The sequence below is a fragment of the Acanthochromis polyacanthus genome, chromosome 18, assembly GCF_021347895.1.
Source record: "Acanthochromis polyacanthus isolate Apoly-LR-REF ecotype Palm Island chromosome 18, KAUST_Apoly_ChrSc, whole genome shotgun sequence".
Classification (NCBI taxonomy): Eukaryota; Metazoa; Chordata; class Actinopteri; family Pomacentridae; genus Acanthochromis; species Acanthochromis polyacanthus.
The window spans coordinates 3,414,282-3,429,895 of NC_067130.1; the positions used below are offsets into that span (position 1 = coordinate 3,414,282).

At 41.1% G+C, this 15,614-nt stretch overlaps 1 protein-coding gene across 1 annotated transcript in view; it reads left to right on the forward strand.

Annotated features, from left to right (window-relative positions):
• Positions 1 to 15,614, forward strand: part of LOC110969097 (matrix metalloproteinase-17-like) — a 108,923-nt gene that overhangs the window by 20,908 nt on the left and 72,401 nt on the right. The window contains exons 2-3 of the mRNA XM_051938104.1: positions 13,534 to 13,666; positions 13,846 to 13,981. Coding sequence (XP_051794064.1) covers positions 13,534 to 13,666; positions 13,846 to 13,981 — 269 coding nt within the window. The remainder of the gene's footprint in view (positions 1 to 13,533; positions 13,667 to 13,845; positions 13,982 to 15,614) is intronic.

The following is a 15,614-nucleotide window of genomic DNA, read 5'->3' on the forward strand; positions in this document are numbered from 1 at the left end:
CACGGCTGACAAACAAACCACACACCACAGGCAACATCTGGTTCGGAGTGGGGCAGCCGGCTTGTTTACTCTGCTGAGTTTCAGCTTGTTAAGCCTCTGCTCAGTCCCCCCCTGCTCCCTGTGATCACCTTTACCGCTGAACCCACAATGTAATTGTTCCTGTTTACATATTTTTTTTTCCTGTAGTCGGATAATGGAACACTGAGCCAGCAGTTTTAGGAGACAGATCTGCAAATGGAAACGCTCAGTTTGGAGGTGAGAAAGCCCTCTTGTCTTAAAATAGCTTCATCGGTATTTAGATATTTGGTTGTGATGTTGCATTTCTTTGTGGCCGCCTGTAAATGACGTCACATCCAAAGGCGAGGAAACACAGTAAACACCAGATGATGTCAGAGGGAGCAGAAGGAGGAAGAAGCAGACACTGTAGTTGGCTGTAGTCGCTGTACTGATGTTTTGTTTTCTACTGTTTTTATTGCTCATGATGGACATAAATCCATCACATTATTTCAGATAGAGTAGGGATGCACTGATCAAATGAGAGTTTTCATAGATAATGCACACTTCAAATATTGTATATTAGCTGGTTTCACCTCCAAGTTTCTGTTAAACACTACAGCAATCCAAGGATGCGGTTACGTCCGTGTTGTCAAGCAGACTGCATTGTGGGAGTTTAGCTTGTAAAGGAGCACTTCTTTGAGGATTACTGAACAAAACTATTACACCAGTTGCCACTAGTGGAACGTCTAATGGCCTCCTGTGATCGTAAATGAAATGAAAACATGAAGTCAGATAAAAAAAATCCTGCGATCAACCTCAGTTCTGACCTAACGTGGACTCAGGACATCCACAGCTGTGCATCACTGTGGAGTTGGCTCATTTAATGCTAACAATTTAGCAGTGAGCAATTATGTTAGCAAGTCCAGTTATTTAATTTGAACAAAATGCCATAATGGGACTATGCATGATGAAATGCAATGTTAATACAGCTTTAAACACCTCCTTTGTATGTGCTAGAAGACACATCACCAAATAAATATGCATCAACCACCAGGGATGAGCACTTTGTATTTGAAACCATCTCAAAAGCACAGATTCAAGCAGCCAGAGGTTCATAACACAGCGAAGGAAAGCCAATGGTGGTACTTTCTATATCGTTTTCTTCTTCAGAATCAGTTTCTAGTTTGGACGTGTGGCTGAATAACTCCCAGTATTCCACCTTACCGTTGTGCTGCACAGTGTAGTTCTGCAGCGTCTGAGTCGACTCAGAGGTGAGCTGGTGTGCTGAGCTGCAGAGGGGCGGATGCAGGAAGGACTACTGGCTCATTTGCATATTCATAGATCTGTGCATGCTTAATGAGGCAGCTGGAAAGTTACATCTACACGCTTTTCAGGCAGGAAGGGATTATTTTGTTGGAAAAAAATGAGTAATTTTGATGAAAAATTCATTAGCTTATCCATGAACTTAACTTCTGCAGTGGTGGTGAAAACAACAGCTCCCATGATCGTTACATTCTGTGTATTTAATGTAGAAATGGTTGTTTTTGAATTGAACGAGCTTTTGGAAGTTTCTCTTCACGCTCCGACCCTTGAGACGCGAATGTCTTTTGACTCACAGAACACATGAAAGCAAAGTGGCGTGTGACCTGAAAGACAAACATCTCTGCCGTCAGAACCGCTCACGTGTTCCCTCCTGTCTTTCTACAAACGCTCCCTCCCTCACGTATCGCTTTTTTCTTCTTATCTCAGCCCCCTCCTGTTTCAAACACTACATTAATAACTGATGCATCAGCAATTCAGCAACGCCTCACTCCTGCGCCCGCATTAATCAACGTCTCACACACATGAAGCAGCATTTTGTGCACCGTCGTTCCCTTTGCTTGAGCAGTTCGATCGCAGAAAGACAATGAGTGGTTGTCTCACTTTGTTTGCTCTGTTTAACAGTGGTCATTTTGTGCATTCAACAAGCTCTGTACATAAATACTTTTTAAATTATATTATCCCATCAATACTATAAATGAGATGAGGAAAGATTCCTGATTTTACAACTGCATGTTCTATGAGGACTGTTTATAAACCCTAAATCTCTTTCTGTTTGTTTGTTTTTGAATTATTTATTTTGCAGCTCCAGATTTCACTGTATTAAAAGATTACAGGTACCAGAGTTGGGGATTACGGAGATAAATTATCCTCCACATGCAGAAACTGTAGCTCAGATTTGGTGCATGTCAAACTGCATAATACCCACTCCATCCCTCAAGTGTGTTTGCATTAGTGAAAGGCGGGATAATGGTGCGCCGTGGGTGTCGTGTCCCAGATTAATTACTGTTTCAATGGCGATACAAACAAAAGACTTCAGTGTGTGGTTGTGTAATGAGAATGCATGAGTTAGCACTAAAATGTGAAGTGTGCTCTGTAGTAAATATATGTAATCGACTGCCCTAAATATACTACTTAGACCAGCGCTTGCAGCTTCGGTTGTGTGGAGTGATGAAAGTATTTGTTTATGTCCATGCATTATGGTGAGATAATTTAGTTTTACAGATCAGTGGGTAGAGCGTCCAACAGGAACAGAATCATCTATCACAATATATGGCATTTTTGTATAACAATGTACCCAGCATGGGTCTCAAATAGGGATGTCCGATATTGGCTTTTTTGTCAACAACCGATATGCTGATATTGTCCAAATCTCAATTTTCGATTCTGTTATCAACCGATACCTGGGGGCTATTTAAGTATTTTCAGGTAACCTCACATGTCTCCTGTGGTGGAATTAACACATCATGGCTGATTTTATTGTGATGTCCAACTGGATGCATTCTAAGATGAAACAAGGCTTTCCAGTGCATTATTTAATTGGTTTTCATGATAGGAAAAATAACGACGACGATATGGACCGATAATACATTTTTATGCCAATATCGGGCCGATAATATCAGTGGTCCGATGTTGTAGAATAGAATAGAATAGAATAGCTTTATTGTCATCATTCTATTCTGTAATATCAGCCCACCAATATTATCGGCCCGATATTGGCATCATTATCGGACATCCCTAGTCTCAAACTATCAACATGGGGGCCAGATTTGGCAGACCCACATGTTACAGATGTGTTGTTAATCATTTTTAACCCACATTTTCTTTTTTTCTCAGTCTTTAATTTCATAGCAAGAGCTGCAAAGCTTAAGTTTTGTTCAGTGTTTAAATTTTTCTGTACATTTATATGTACAAATAAGGGTGGCTCAGTGGGCTAGTGGTTAGCACTGTTACCTTGCAGCAAGAAGATCCCTGGTTCGTGTCCTGACCTTCCCGGGATCTTTCTGCATGGAGTTTGCATGTTCTCCCTGTGCATGCGTGGGTTTTCTCCGGGTACTCCGGCTTCCTCCCACAGTTCAAAAAGATGCTGAGGTTAATTCATGATTCTAAATTGCCCGTAGGTGTGAATGCGAGTGTGATTGTTTGTCTCTTTGTGTAGCCCTGTGACAGACTGTTACCTGTCCAGGTGTCCCCTGCCTTTGCCCCAGGTCAGCTGGGATAGACTCCAGCCCCCCACGACCCTAATGAGGATTGTGTGGTGTACAGATAATGGATGGATTTATATGTACAAATAGATATTTGTCCAGGTTCACAGGCTTTTCTTGAGCTCTAATTACATTTTATTACAGGAAGTGTTGTAGTTTTGTACCACTACCAGCTCTTTGTAGCAGTGTTTTCACAAGCGGGCCTCTATTTTTGTGTTGTTTTGCATGTGCACAGCAGTTTTCTTCCAGTGCATTCATTTTTTTCCCCACTGATCTAAAGGTGGCACTAATATGCCAAGAAATTCAGTTTTCCGTGACAGCCGTGGAAGAGTTCTCACAAGGACACTGCACAGGGCAAATTGAAATGTGCTGAAAAGAACTGTCTGACTTGCTAGCATTGGTTTTAGGATTCTTCTTGCCCAAACTGATTTGAGTTTGAAACCGCTGACAGCGTGATGCAGCATATTTCCTAGAAAGTCGACGGAGAAACGGTTAAAAAATGACTAACGTGTTTCTTTTTGGCTAATCTAGTGAAATAAAAACCCAAGATCAAAGCACTTTATCACATTAGTGCACAAATCCTGTGAATCCAAAATCCAATCCAATCCAAAAAGACCTGGGGCTTGTTTCTCAAAAGCGAGCTGCATTGATCACGAGTGGTGACACTTTTCACAAATAATTGTAGCTTGCAAATTGCAGATAAATTTGGGAGCCCTGCAGGCCTCTCACATGCCCATGAAAGGGTCACGAGCATTGTGTTTGTTTTAATTAGTGGAACTTTTCTAAATTAATGGAAGAGAAAATGACTCCGCTTTACAAATTATGCGAAACAGTCTCCTGCTCGCTGATTTCCAACATGGCTATTTACAGCCAAAGAGGCAGCAGCTACCTCAGCACAAACAGGGAAGCCGCTGACAGCTGAGAGATTTCTATTGTCTGAACCATATATCATCATCTAATCCAGCCAACGGGCTCATAGTATCCATAACACTGAAAAAGTAAGCATATTATAGACGTGGAGATTTGTTAGAAAAGATACCGTGAGACAGAGAGTGGGATCGGTGTGGGGAACATGCTGAGGAACGTTGACAGCTCCTGCAGTAGGAAGTACATTAAACGGGCTCGGTTCAGGAGGCTGGCTAATTGTACCACTGTGCAGAGCATCAGTGCGGCCGCGGCTCCCATGAAGTACACAGGGACTGATAAATGTCAGCTTATTGACAGTGATGAAGTGCTGTTTAGATTGATTATGGCTGAATCCCAATAGGGACTGGTGGTTACTGAAACGATAAAGCCGAATGAGGACACGGAACTGCTGCATTATTTGGCTCAGCAACACAGGTAAACAAAAAAACAAAGGCGTATTTTATATAAGTTCTTCTTCAGAGTTATTCGCTGTAACACATGTTGAAGCTAAAACCACTAGCATTACATGTAAAGATGGGGGCTTTGGCCTTTATTTGCTTGGCAGTGCCAGACTCCACCGAAGGAATTAAAGAGAGGTGGAGCATGAAGGCACCCATCTGCCACTCAAAGTCTGCTTCATTATGCATGAGCAAAAGCTTTAGAACAGTTTAAACAGGTGAAAAATTCAGCTCCTGTGCAATTGTAGTGAATGGAGATAACTAGCTGGAGAGACCAGGCCGTAAACATGTTTATTTGTCTCATGAAGTTGGTCATTTTAGCTTTGGGGTCTATGGGGATTGATTCGTGTTTGGAGTCCGTCTCAAGCGGCCATCTGAGGAACTGAAGTTGTTGGTGTTCATTTTTTCTGTCTGTAAATTCATGCTTGAACTAAAAAAAAAACAACAACGTTCAAAGATCCTATGGCTCAGAGTAAAAAAACTGATTCTGAGAAAAAGATTTGAAGTCCTGTGATGCTGTCTGAGTTGCACTGCTGTGGTGTAAACTGAGAGTTAGCTGCTACCAAAGTTTGGAGATTGAGAAAAGCTCGTCATGTACCGACATTTTGACTCCACAAAGTTACTGATGTTAGCCAAGAAATTGTCCAGCAATTGTACAACAAGCTAATTAGTTAGCTTTAATTGTGTTTTGTTACCTTTGGACATACCAGTGCTAGCCATTTCTCCTGTTTCTAGTCTTTGTGTTAAAGTAAGTTAGTAGTTAGTAGCTTTATGTTTATGTACATACATGAAATCTTTTTATTAATTTTCTTATTTGACCTTTATTTTACCAGGTAAAAGTGTTTGAGAACCGGTTCTCGTTTGCAAACATGACCTGATGACCAAGAAGCGCCAGCAGGAACAAATACACCCCCTGTCAAAAGTTTTGAGACACTTTCTCATTCAAATAAATTAGAACCCGTCTCAAAACTTTTGACAGGGGGTGTATAACAAACATGTAAACTACAGACACAAATAGACATATAAACATAACCAAGAACAAAAGGAAACCAGTAAGAAGCATGGGAGCTTATGAATGTGAGTTAAAAAAAAATGTACATGAGGTGTAGAAAGTGTGTGTATATATAAGTATGCTTTTAAGTAAAGTCCAAAGTGATCAACAGGAGCAACAGTCAACTGCAATCTGCTGGAGTTTAAGCTTGAAGGTGGTGAGTGGAGTCAAAGTAGAAAGTTTGAAAGTGTTTTATAAGGAGTTCCAGTCATTAGAAGCTACAAAGTGAAAGAAGCTATGGTCAAAAATAGCAGAAGTATTGGGGATGATGAGCTTGATGTGTTCACTAGACCTAGTACGATTTGAATTATGGACAAGGGGAAGAAGAGAGGACAAGTAGGGAGGTGTCTTCCCCAGAATTAACTTATAAACAAAATTTAATCAGTGGTGAAGTCGCCGGGTATGAAGGGAGGACCGCCTTACCAATTTATAGCGATCACAGTGGTGAGTATGGAAGGGTGCATTAGTGGCAAAGCGGATGGCTGAATGAAGGATTGTCCAGTTTTTTGAGCACAGTACTTTTCATGTAACTCAAGAAGAAATAATCCTTCAACCAAAGACCTCAGTTATCTTAGCTTAAACATAAAAAACTTTCAAAAAGTGCTAGCTGCTGTGGGAACTGTAGATCTTGTAGGGAAGAAATGGGTGTAGCAGTCTTCAAGATCAATTCAGTTCAGGTTCAGTTCAATTCCGTTCTATTTGTAAAGCACCAACTCACAAGAGAAGTCACTTCAGGGCGCTTAAGGTCAAGACCTGGGAATATTTGAGCAAGGATTTAACAACAGTAAGAAGCCTCCAGCAGAACCAGCTTCAAGGAGCCTCGACTGGTTAGGCTGAGGGGACAGCAGAGGAATAAAAGATGAGCAAACAAGTGGACAATAGACATGGAGGAGGCATTTCCAACCTGCAGCTACTGGCCCTACCAGCCTGAGAGAGGTTAAGTATTAACATGCAACGGTCCTAAAAATTAGACAATGTTTTCATAACCCTTTGGCAAGCACACAGTGAACGCATATTTACAGTACTGTATTTGAATTCCTGCTCATGCATTGCAATAGTGTTTACTCTTCAGACAAAGTTTTTTTCTTTGGAAACTTTTGAACACACAAGTGAATGATAACGTGCTCGGACTGAACGGGGTCATTTGAGCAGCAGATAAGCGAAGTGAAACGGACCCCCTGGATCTGTGTCGGGACATGAGGTCAGGACCCCACTTCAGCATGCATCTGCCCTCCTGAATACCAGCTTTAGAGCTGTTGAACTTCAGCTCAGACAGCAGTGGGACTTCAGTGCAGGATGAGAAGCGGATGCAGTTTGCTGGTTTGTTTTTGAATGCGTGGTTACTTTCATTTAGTGCTGAAAACGGCTGTCCCATCATTTAAGTGTGTCACTATCCTTCCTTGAAGGCCCACCGTCCCATCATACAGACAGCGGTGACATTTCTGTGTCACTGAAAAGCAGATTGTTTTCACACAGCCAAGTGTGCGTCTTTCTTTTATTCCTGTGCATTCAAAGAAGGATTACACAAACAATGGGATGCAGCCTGACTATAAAACAACGCTGTGAATTATCTGATCGTTTTGGAAAATTCACACGTGGAGCGGATGTAAAGTTGTGACTGTGAGCTCATTAAACCCAAACTTAATTGTGATGTTCACTCATGTTAATCGCAGTCCATCTCTTTATTGGTTTTATACGTTTGTTTAATTAATGCCACGCCGCTAAAACAAATCTTCCTTTAGAACCTTCAGTAGTTTCATGAAGAATGGATGCCAGAGAACTTTCCTTAAGTGGTGCTGCACTGCAATAATTTGTAATTGTCTGTTTCAGGACCACTGCTTTTTGACTCATTTTGATTTATTATCTGAGCCAGCAGATCGTTGGCAAATCCCAGTGAGAGACTGAGCTTCCTTTCGCTGGCAGAATGTGGTTTAAAGGCCGCCTGTTGTTACTGACTGTGTGCTGAGGCTCTTCTTTATTCAGACACTGATTTGACATGCAAACTGATAATAACTTGGAAAGGTTTTGTGGAAACTAGAGGTGTTGCCTCTCCACTAATTTGTTACTTTAAAATCTTTATCCACAATCATACAATGAGCTAGCCTAGCCGCGCTAGACAACCCACGGCAACGAATTTAATTCTCTGCCAGGGTGGGTCTAGTTACCCTCCATAAGGCTCGAGGCTGGATGCTCCTAAAACTGGCCGGACCAATCACCATGAAGTGTAGAGTCAGAAGGCGGGCGTAACTAAGTGACGACAGAGGCGCGACGATTCTGACAGAAACAACCGGCGCACAATAAACTTTCGACTCGGCTTTGGCCACAGCCCTTAAAGATTTGAAGCTAAAATTCAACTTGAAAGATAAACAAAGGACGGCACTGAAGTGTTTCATTGAGAAGAAAGACGTATTTGGACTTATGCCGACGGGATATGGCAAATCCTTAATATACCAGTTGGCTCCGCTGGTTGGGAAGCTAATGGGACTTAGCCACAATCCGCCGGCGCTCTAGGAACTACGTCAGCCTATTCGTTGCGCTGATTGGTTGTATACCTACCCAGTTGCTGCAGAGTGATTTGACAGACAACCTTTTAGCCCGCCTCCCTCCCTGTCGAGCGGCCCTAGACCCTCGTGCCTTCAGAACATGGGTCTAGCGTGGCTAGGCTAACAATGAGCTAGACTCTCAGTATAATAACAAGCGTGACTTCAGGTAATAAATCTAAAAAGAAATCTGTGGATCACCTCAAAGTCTCATATTGTTTGTGACAGCTTTTACCGCTTTTCTTCTTCATATTCTCATTTTCCTGAATAAATTACTGTAAAGACCGAGTAATAATCAGAAACTTTACCTGTCTCTTGGAGCAGTTCTGGGATAAGAAAAGTAAGCGCCCGCATTTTATGCAGAGCACAACAATCAAAACATCGCTGCAGTTGTTGAGGCAGACAAGTTACAACCGCAGCATCAAAGGCTTGAAAGAAGGTTTCTCATTTGGGATGCGGTGATACAAGATTGTTAAGCATTATGTGTGTGTTTGTGTCTGCGCTTAAGCGTGTAACTTAATTAGAGATTAAAGAAGAGACAGTCGTCTGTCTGCGCTCTTAGAGTTAATCAGAGATTCAGAGAGGATGATTTTTCTGTACATGTCAGATTCAGTGTTTTCCCCGCGCTCGTTTGTCTCTCATCTTTATTTTACCGACAAAGAGGCATCATTATTTCCTGGCGCATTAAATTTAAGATGCATTTAAATTATTTAAACTCTTCTGTCTTCCTTCTTTGTTTGTGCTGTTGTAATTCCGTTGTCGAGCTGCCGCTGTCTGTCCTCGATGAAAGCGAAACGTTGCTCTTTTTCCCGTACGTGTAATTGTTCTGCTTATCCAGTTATCTTTGATGCTCAGTTTGAACCCGGACAACTTGCTTGCTGCTTTGTAAACGTACACCCGGTGTCAGCGATGCACAGAGGTATCCCTGCGCATAATTTAGCAATTTTCCGATCGGTTACTGTCAGGTACTGAACTCGTTGGAAGATTTTTGAGTCAAAGATCTTTTATGAACGCTGACAAGGAAAACATGTTTTGTTCAACGCTTCAAACGCTTAAACACACACACACTCAGTCATTAACAAAAGCATATTGGTTTGGAAAATACGCTTTACCGTTTTCATGAATCACAACCCTGCAGAAAAAATATCAGAAAAGGTCAAAGACATTTTACAAAAATACCGCATTAAAACGATTTAAAGAGAGTCCTGAAGTGCATGCTGGGAGTCGCTTTGTTGTTTGTTTGTTAGTTTAGTTTTCCAACTTTTTCTTTCTGGAGGCGTCTCGCCATCTGCCACGATTCATTACATTTTTTTTCCAGCTGTGCCTTGCTCCCCTATTTTCTTTGTTCATATTTTCAATCTAAATATGCTTAATTTTACTGCAAAATACGCCAAATACTTCAGCAATCCTGACAGTTAATATGCAGTATGAATTTGGGACACATTAGTTGTATCCAACAGACAAATTATTTGAATAAAGGCCATTACCATTTGCTTTGATTTTCTTTCCAAATATGTTTAGCTAACTTGGAAAGCACTCTATTAGCTCTACAGTTTTACTGCTAATTAGGCTAAATAAAAAACAGCATTGAAAATGTTTCAGAAAATTGCTGCATAACCAACAAAAAAAGCACTCAGAGAGCGCAGTGTCGTTGTATGATTTCTGATGGATGAAATCTTTAATCATAAATGGCCTTGCGCTGAGCACAAGCGTGTGTTTTGCATCTGCACGTTATGTACGGATACCGAATGGTGTGACCTAAATAGTAGAATTGATGGGACTCAGAAACACCCCAACAGTTTAATCGGTTGTTCTTTGTATGATTTCCAACAGATAAGTCCCCAGCAGTGGATCTGTAGTAGGATCACAATCATGTGATCACTTGTTGTCATGGTTACAGTGACGCCATGACGCTATCTCGCAATTCTACAGAAATTTTTAGCAAATCCGTAGATCCAGACTATAAGTTTCATCCAAATCCATTAGTCCGTTTATGAGAAATGCTGCTAACAGACAAACGTATGCAAAGATACAAAACTAAAAATCACAGTTAAACTGTGAAGATTTGGTTAGTTTTAGATGTTAAACAGGGCTGCACAGTGGTCTAGTGGTTAGCACTGTCGCCTTGCAGCAAGAAGATCCCCGGTTCAAATCCTGGCCTGGGTCTGGGATCTTTCTGCATGGAGTTTGCATGTTCTCCCTGTGCATGCGTGGGTTTTCTCCGGGTTCTCCGGCTTCCACCCACAGTCCAAAAACATGCTGAGGTTAATTGGTTACTCTAAATTGTCCGTAGGTGTGAATGTGAGTGTGATTGTGTGTCTGTATATGTAGCCCTGTGACAGACTGGTGACCTGTCCAGGGTGTCCCCTGCCTTCACCCGAGTCAGCTGGGATAGACTCCAGCACCCCCCATCAATCAATCAATCTTTATTTATAAAGCCCTTTTCATGCCAGGGAGCAGCTCAAAGTGCTTTACATAAAACCAATACAACAATTAAAAACACTTAATACAGGAGACATAAAAACAAACACACGCACACACATACACATACACATAAACACACACTCACACAAACTCGGGAATTAAGAACACTTGAGGAAACGCTATCTCACACAGTGGGGAAACACCAGAGAATAACCATGACCCTAGTGAGGATAAAGCGGTGTATAGAGAATGGATGGATGGATGGATGCTAAACAACTGATGGAAAAATTGTGTTCTGGGTTCAGAGGCCAGAGTGGGTTCCTTTTTCGTCTGGACTAATAAACAGGCAGTGAAGCTTATAGTCGTGGTTAAAAGAAACAACATTGACTTTCTGTCTGAAACAGATAAAAACATGTCCTGACATGGTAAAGCCTGTTTTTCCAACCCATCTGTCCAAAGATGGAAGGCCACCATGCTCTTAGTGGCTCTATTCCTCTTTTTTCTCATCATATTTACGACAGCCACTACATGGTTTCCATTGTGATCATATGTTGGTTTAAGACATTAGCTGAAAGTGCTCATGCTGCCTCAGTCCGTGGTAAAAGTAACCACATATCATAATACGCCTCTTGCACAAAAGACCTGTGTAGCTGCTTTCTGGAGGTTTCAGAAGGAGAGTCTTGTCATCACTTGTGTTGTCATAGAATCAATTTAGCTCTCTGAAATTCTTTCACCTCTTCCACTTACCTTCGACATTACAGTTTGGAACTTTTTTCAGGAAATTGTTGTTGTTTGTCATCCTCTGTGGTGTTGCAGAGGGTCAGTTCAATTCCCTCTGTAAACTTTATCCCCCCCCCTCCCCCCCCTCCCCCCCCCCCCTCCCCAGACCCTCAGAACAGATGGCAAAGCCAAGGATGAGGAGGCAAATAATCAAACAGCAGAGTGCTTCGCTAAAGCTAAGTCGCTTAGTTAATGGGATTTTCCCAGTGTTGTCAGCGCAGACGGGATGCCTGGGTATCGATCTGTGTCGCTCACCTCTGATGAGAGCTGATCAGAAACCTATTTAAACGCTGCCATGTCTTATTGCCTGTCAGATCATGAGGATGGAGGAGGGTTTGGTGGAGCTGAGACAAATGAAGGGAAGAGAGAAAAAAAGAAACAAGACAAAGAAACACCTTAAGCTTGAAAAGGTAAAGGGGGGAAAAGCAGCTTGCAAGTTGTTGCTCAGATGCTTAAATTAGTCAGATCTTGTGTTCCAAAGCCAATCGGTGCAGTCAAAACACTTGAATACACACCAATAATTAACATCAGGGGAGTCAGACTCATCTTAGTTCAGGTTCCACATTCAGCCCAGTTTGATCTCCAGTGACCAGTAAAACCACAGCACAATAACCTATAAATAACCACAACTCCTAATGTTTCCTTTGTTTTAGTGCAATATTGTTCACATTTAAGTTTTTTTTTTTTTACAAAACATTATGAACAGCCTGATTTTTTTTAAGGAAAAATAAATGTAGATTTAGTTTCAGCAACATTATGCCTCAGTTTGTCATTTACTGATTAGCCAGTGTTTAGACGCAAAACATTTAGTCACAGGGATCTGGAACGGAATGGTTTAGTATTTTACAAAGGTACAAAAATGAGACAAACGGTGCAAAACAAAACAGAAAAGAGATTAAAAATTTGACCAAAAACGTTAGAAAGCAATAATAAAATGGACAAATGTCAAAAACCAGACAAAAAAATGACTAAATTAGGAAACAAAACCACAAAAAAAAAAATACAAACAACTCAATGGAGACAAATAAAATGCTCAAAACAGGGAATGAAGCCAAACACAGAATAACTAAAATAAAAACAAAAGTGAGACAAATAGGAAACACAAAATGAGAAAAAATGGGACAAAAATATGAGACAAACGACAACATTTTGACAAAAAAAGACAACAAAAACAAAGAAAGTATTAAAAAAACGAGACACAAAACGACAAAAGAACAATGATCTAGCATTTTACTTTATGATCAAAACAACTTGTCATGGTCTAGAAATGATTTTAAATTTATAGTTTTACAAATTTAAAATCTGCAGTTGATGTCTTCTCTGTAATTTTTACACTTTTAGGACCGGATCGGACCCTCTAGAGGGCCGATTTTGGGCCGTGGGCCGCATGTTTGACACCCCAGTCCTATGTCATCACAGCCATGGTGTTGAGTTTATATTTGTCAAGATCTGGTTATGAAACAAACCACGACTACCTTTTCTGCCTTCAGATTGGGACTCAAATATCCCACAGCATGTGTAGCTCTGTAGCAGCGGTAGCCACACATTTCTAATCACGCTCCTTCACGTTCTTTTTCACAGTGCAGATGAGAAGGTGAATGATGCTAGTGGCTGAGAAAGACTACTACAGTCACCGTGTCTCTATGTTGAACCATTGCTGACACAGATATAGTAGAACACCCACAGCTGCATGGACTAAAAACAGTCCTTACATGCTCTACCTTGGATGCATATGTGTGCAGAGAGACACGGTATCCACAGACAGTAAACATGAACAGGTGTCCAAGCTTCTCAGCAGCATTCTTGGAGTCCTCCAAATGCCTGTTGAACTCTGTCTGCTGTTTCCTCTCCAGGACTGGCTGAGTAAGTTCGGCTACCTCCCTCCTCCCGACCCGGTGACCGGCCAGCTTCAGACCAAGGAGGCCCTCACCAAGGCCATCAAAGCCATGCAGAAGTTTGGAGGGCTAAAAGAGACCGGGGTTTTAGGTATGTGGCCAGTCGTGTGTGAGAGAGCTGTTACTTTCGCTAATCGTCGGTAAAATCCACCGAAGCACTGATGATATAAAGCAATCCAATCACGAAAAGCGGCAGTTATAGCCTCCGAAATATCCATAGAGTTGAATCAGCAGCGCTCTAAAACAAACCAACTCTCTTCTCTCCTTCAGATCAAGCCACCCTGGGTCTGATGAAAACACCCAGATGTTCTCTGCCAGATGTGTCTGAGGCCGAGGGGACGATGGGGCGCAGGAAACGAAGCCCGACTCCGCAGAACAAATGGAATAAAAGACATCTGTCCTGGAGGTAGGAAACGGCTAAATCTGAGATCGCACTGTAATGCTGGAATGAACATATCATCCTATGGGTTTGAAAGGATCGTTATCTCACGAGTAATTACAGAAATGCAACAGAAGGAATTGTATTTTCTATGTTTGAAGAGGCCGGCGTTCATTTCTGTCAGGAATCTTCACCAAATCTAATATTTCTCTCTTTTTTTGAGTTGTTTTTTTGGACTTTATTACAGTTCACAGTGAAGACAGAGACAGGAAATGAAGGGAGTCAGAACTATAGGCCTTTTTTTGGTTTGCCCGCTCAACCTGCTGAGCTACAAGGGCACCCAAATTATGATAGATAGATAGATAGATAGATAGATAGATAGATAGATAGATAGATAGATAGATAGATAGATACTTTTAGTCCCGAGGGAAATTCACGTGTTCCGCAGTTTACATACAACCACATAAATAACAAAAAGACAGGACAGGCAGGTTAGTAACATCAACATTAAAGGTTAGTACATCCTCATACTTCTACATTATTTACTTCTAAGTTACATAATTCTACATGTTTCATGTCAAAATTCACCATAAAGGAAGCACACATATTCTGTAAAAATCTAATCTGTTGCCATTGGGGACTCGACTGTGACCAAAAGTCAGACTCTTTGACTGAACTAGGTTGAACTGCAGGATGTGTATGTAGAGCCACCATTTAATTATTGGGAGCACTTGAAGAAATGTGCACATTGATTCCAGCATTTCCAAAGTTTTGACACCAAATATACACATTTAACATTCGTTTTCTGATGATTTATTACCTATTTTCTTACTGGACTCCCCTCTACTTCTGTTTCCTTGGAGGTGCAGAAGTTTAGATTTCAGTAAAAATGAGCCCAAAATGAAACAGGATTTGACAGGATCAAAAAACACCAAGAAACTAGTTCAGGCAGAGTTGACATCAGTAGGTGTAGTACTTTACATTATTTGCTACTAAGAATGATAATAAGATGATGTGGAGATAAATATCCACAGGAAACATACTGTATAATGATTATTATGAGCATTATTTTGGTCCAGTTTTGCCAAAACATGAGTGCCATCCTTCATTTTAAACATATGGTGCCACTTCTAAGACCGAGACTTATTTATGTTTCAGCATAATGAATTGTTTTAATGAGATCCGTACATGAAGTCTGCTGCAGTTCTTTCCAGATTCGGTCCAGTATCAGTGCGATGCATCCGCAATAAGTCGGCAAAAATCCAACACTTCCCTCCATCTGTACATCCTTTGATATACGAGAGAACTCTTCTTCCAGCTACAAATCTTCTGCTGTCCAGATCAATTTTGGCTCAGAAGAAGGGCATTTCGTGAAAGAGGTATTCTGATTAGAGAGAGGCCTTCAACAAACAACAAACAAGTCTGTCCTCTCAGAAGATGTGCACAGATTCCTCAGGACTCCTCATTAAATTTTTACAATAAAGTGTTCCCTTGGTATTGCAGCGAGGTGCAGAAAGTTCATGAAAAGATTTTATATGCTCTCATTAGACCCACTAACAGAACGTTGAATGGTTTAGTCATGCAGCACTGCAGTAATTAAAAGAATGCTCCAATGAAAATTTGTCTTATGTCAGTTTAACTCTTGTTCATCTTGAATTGA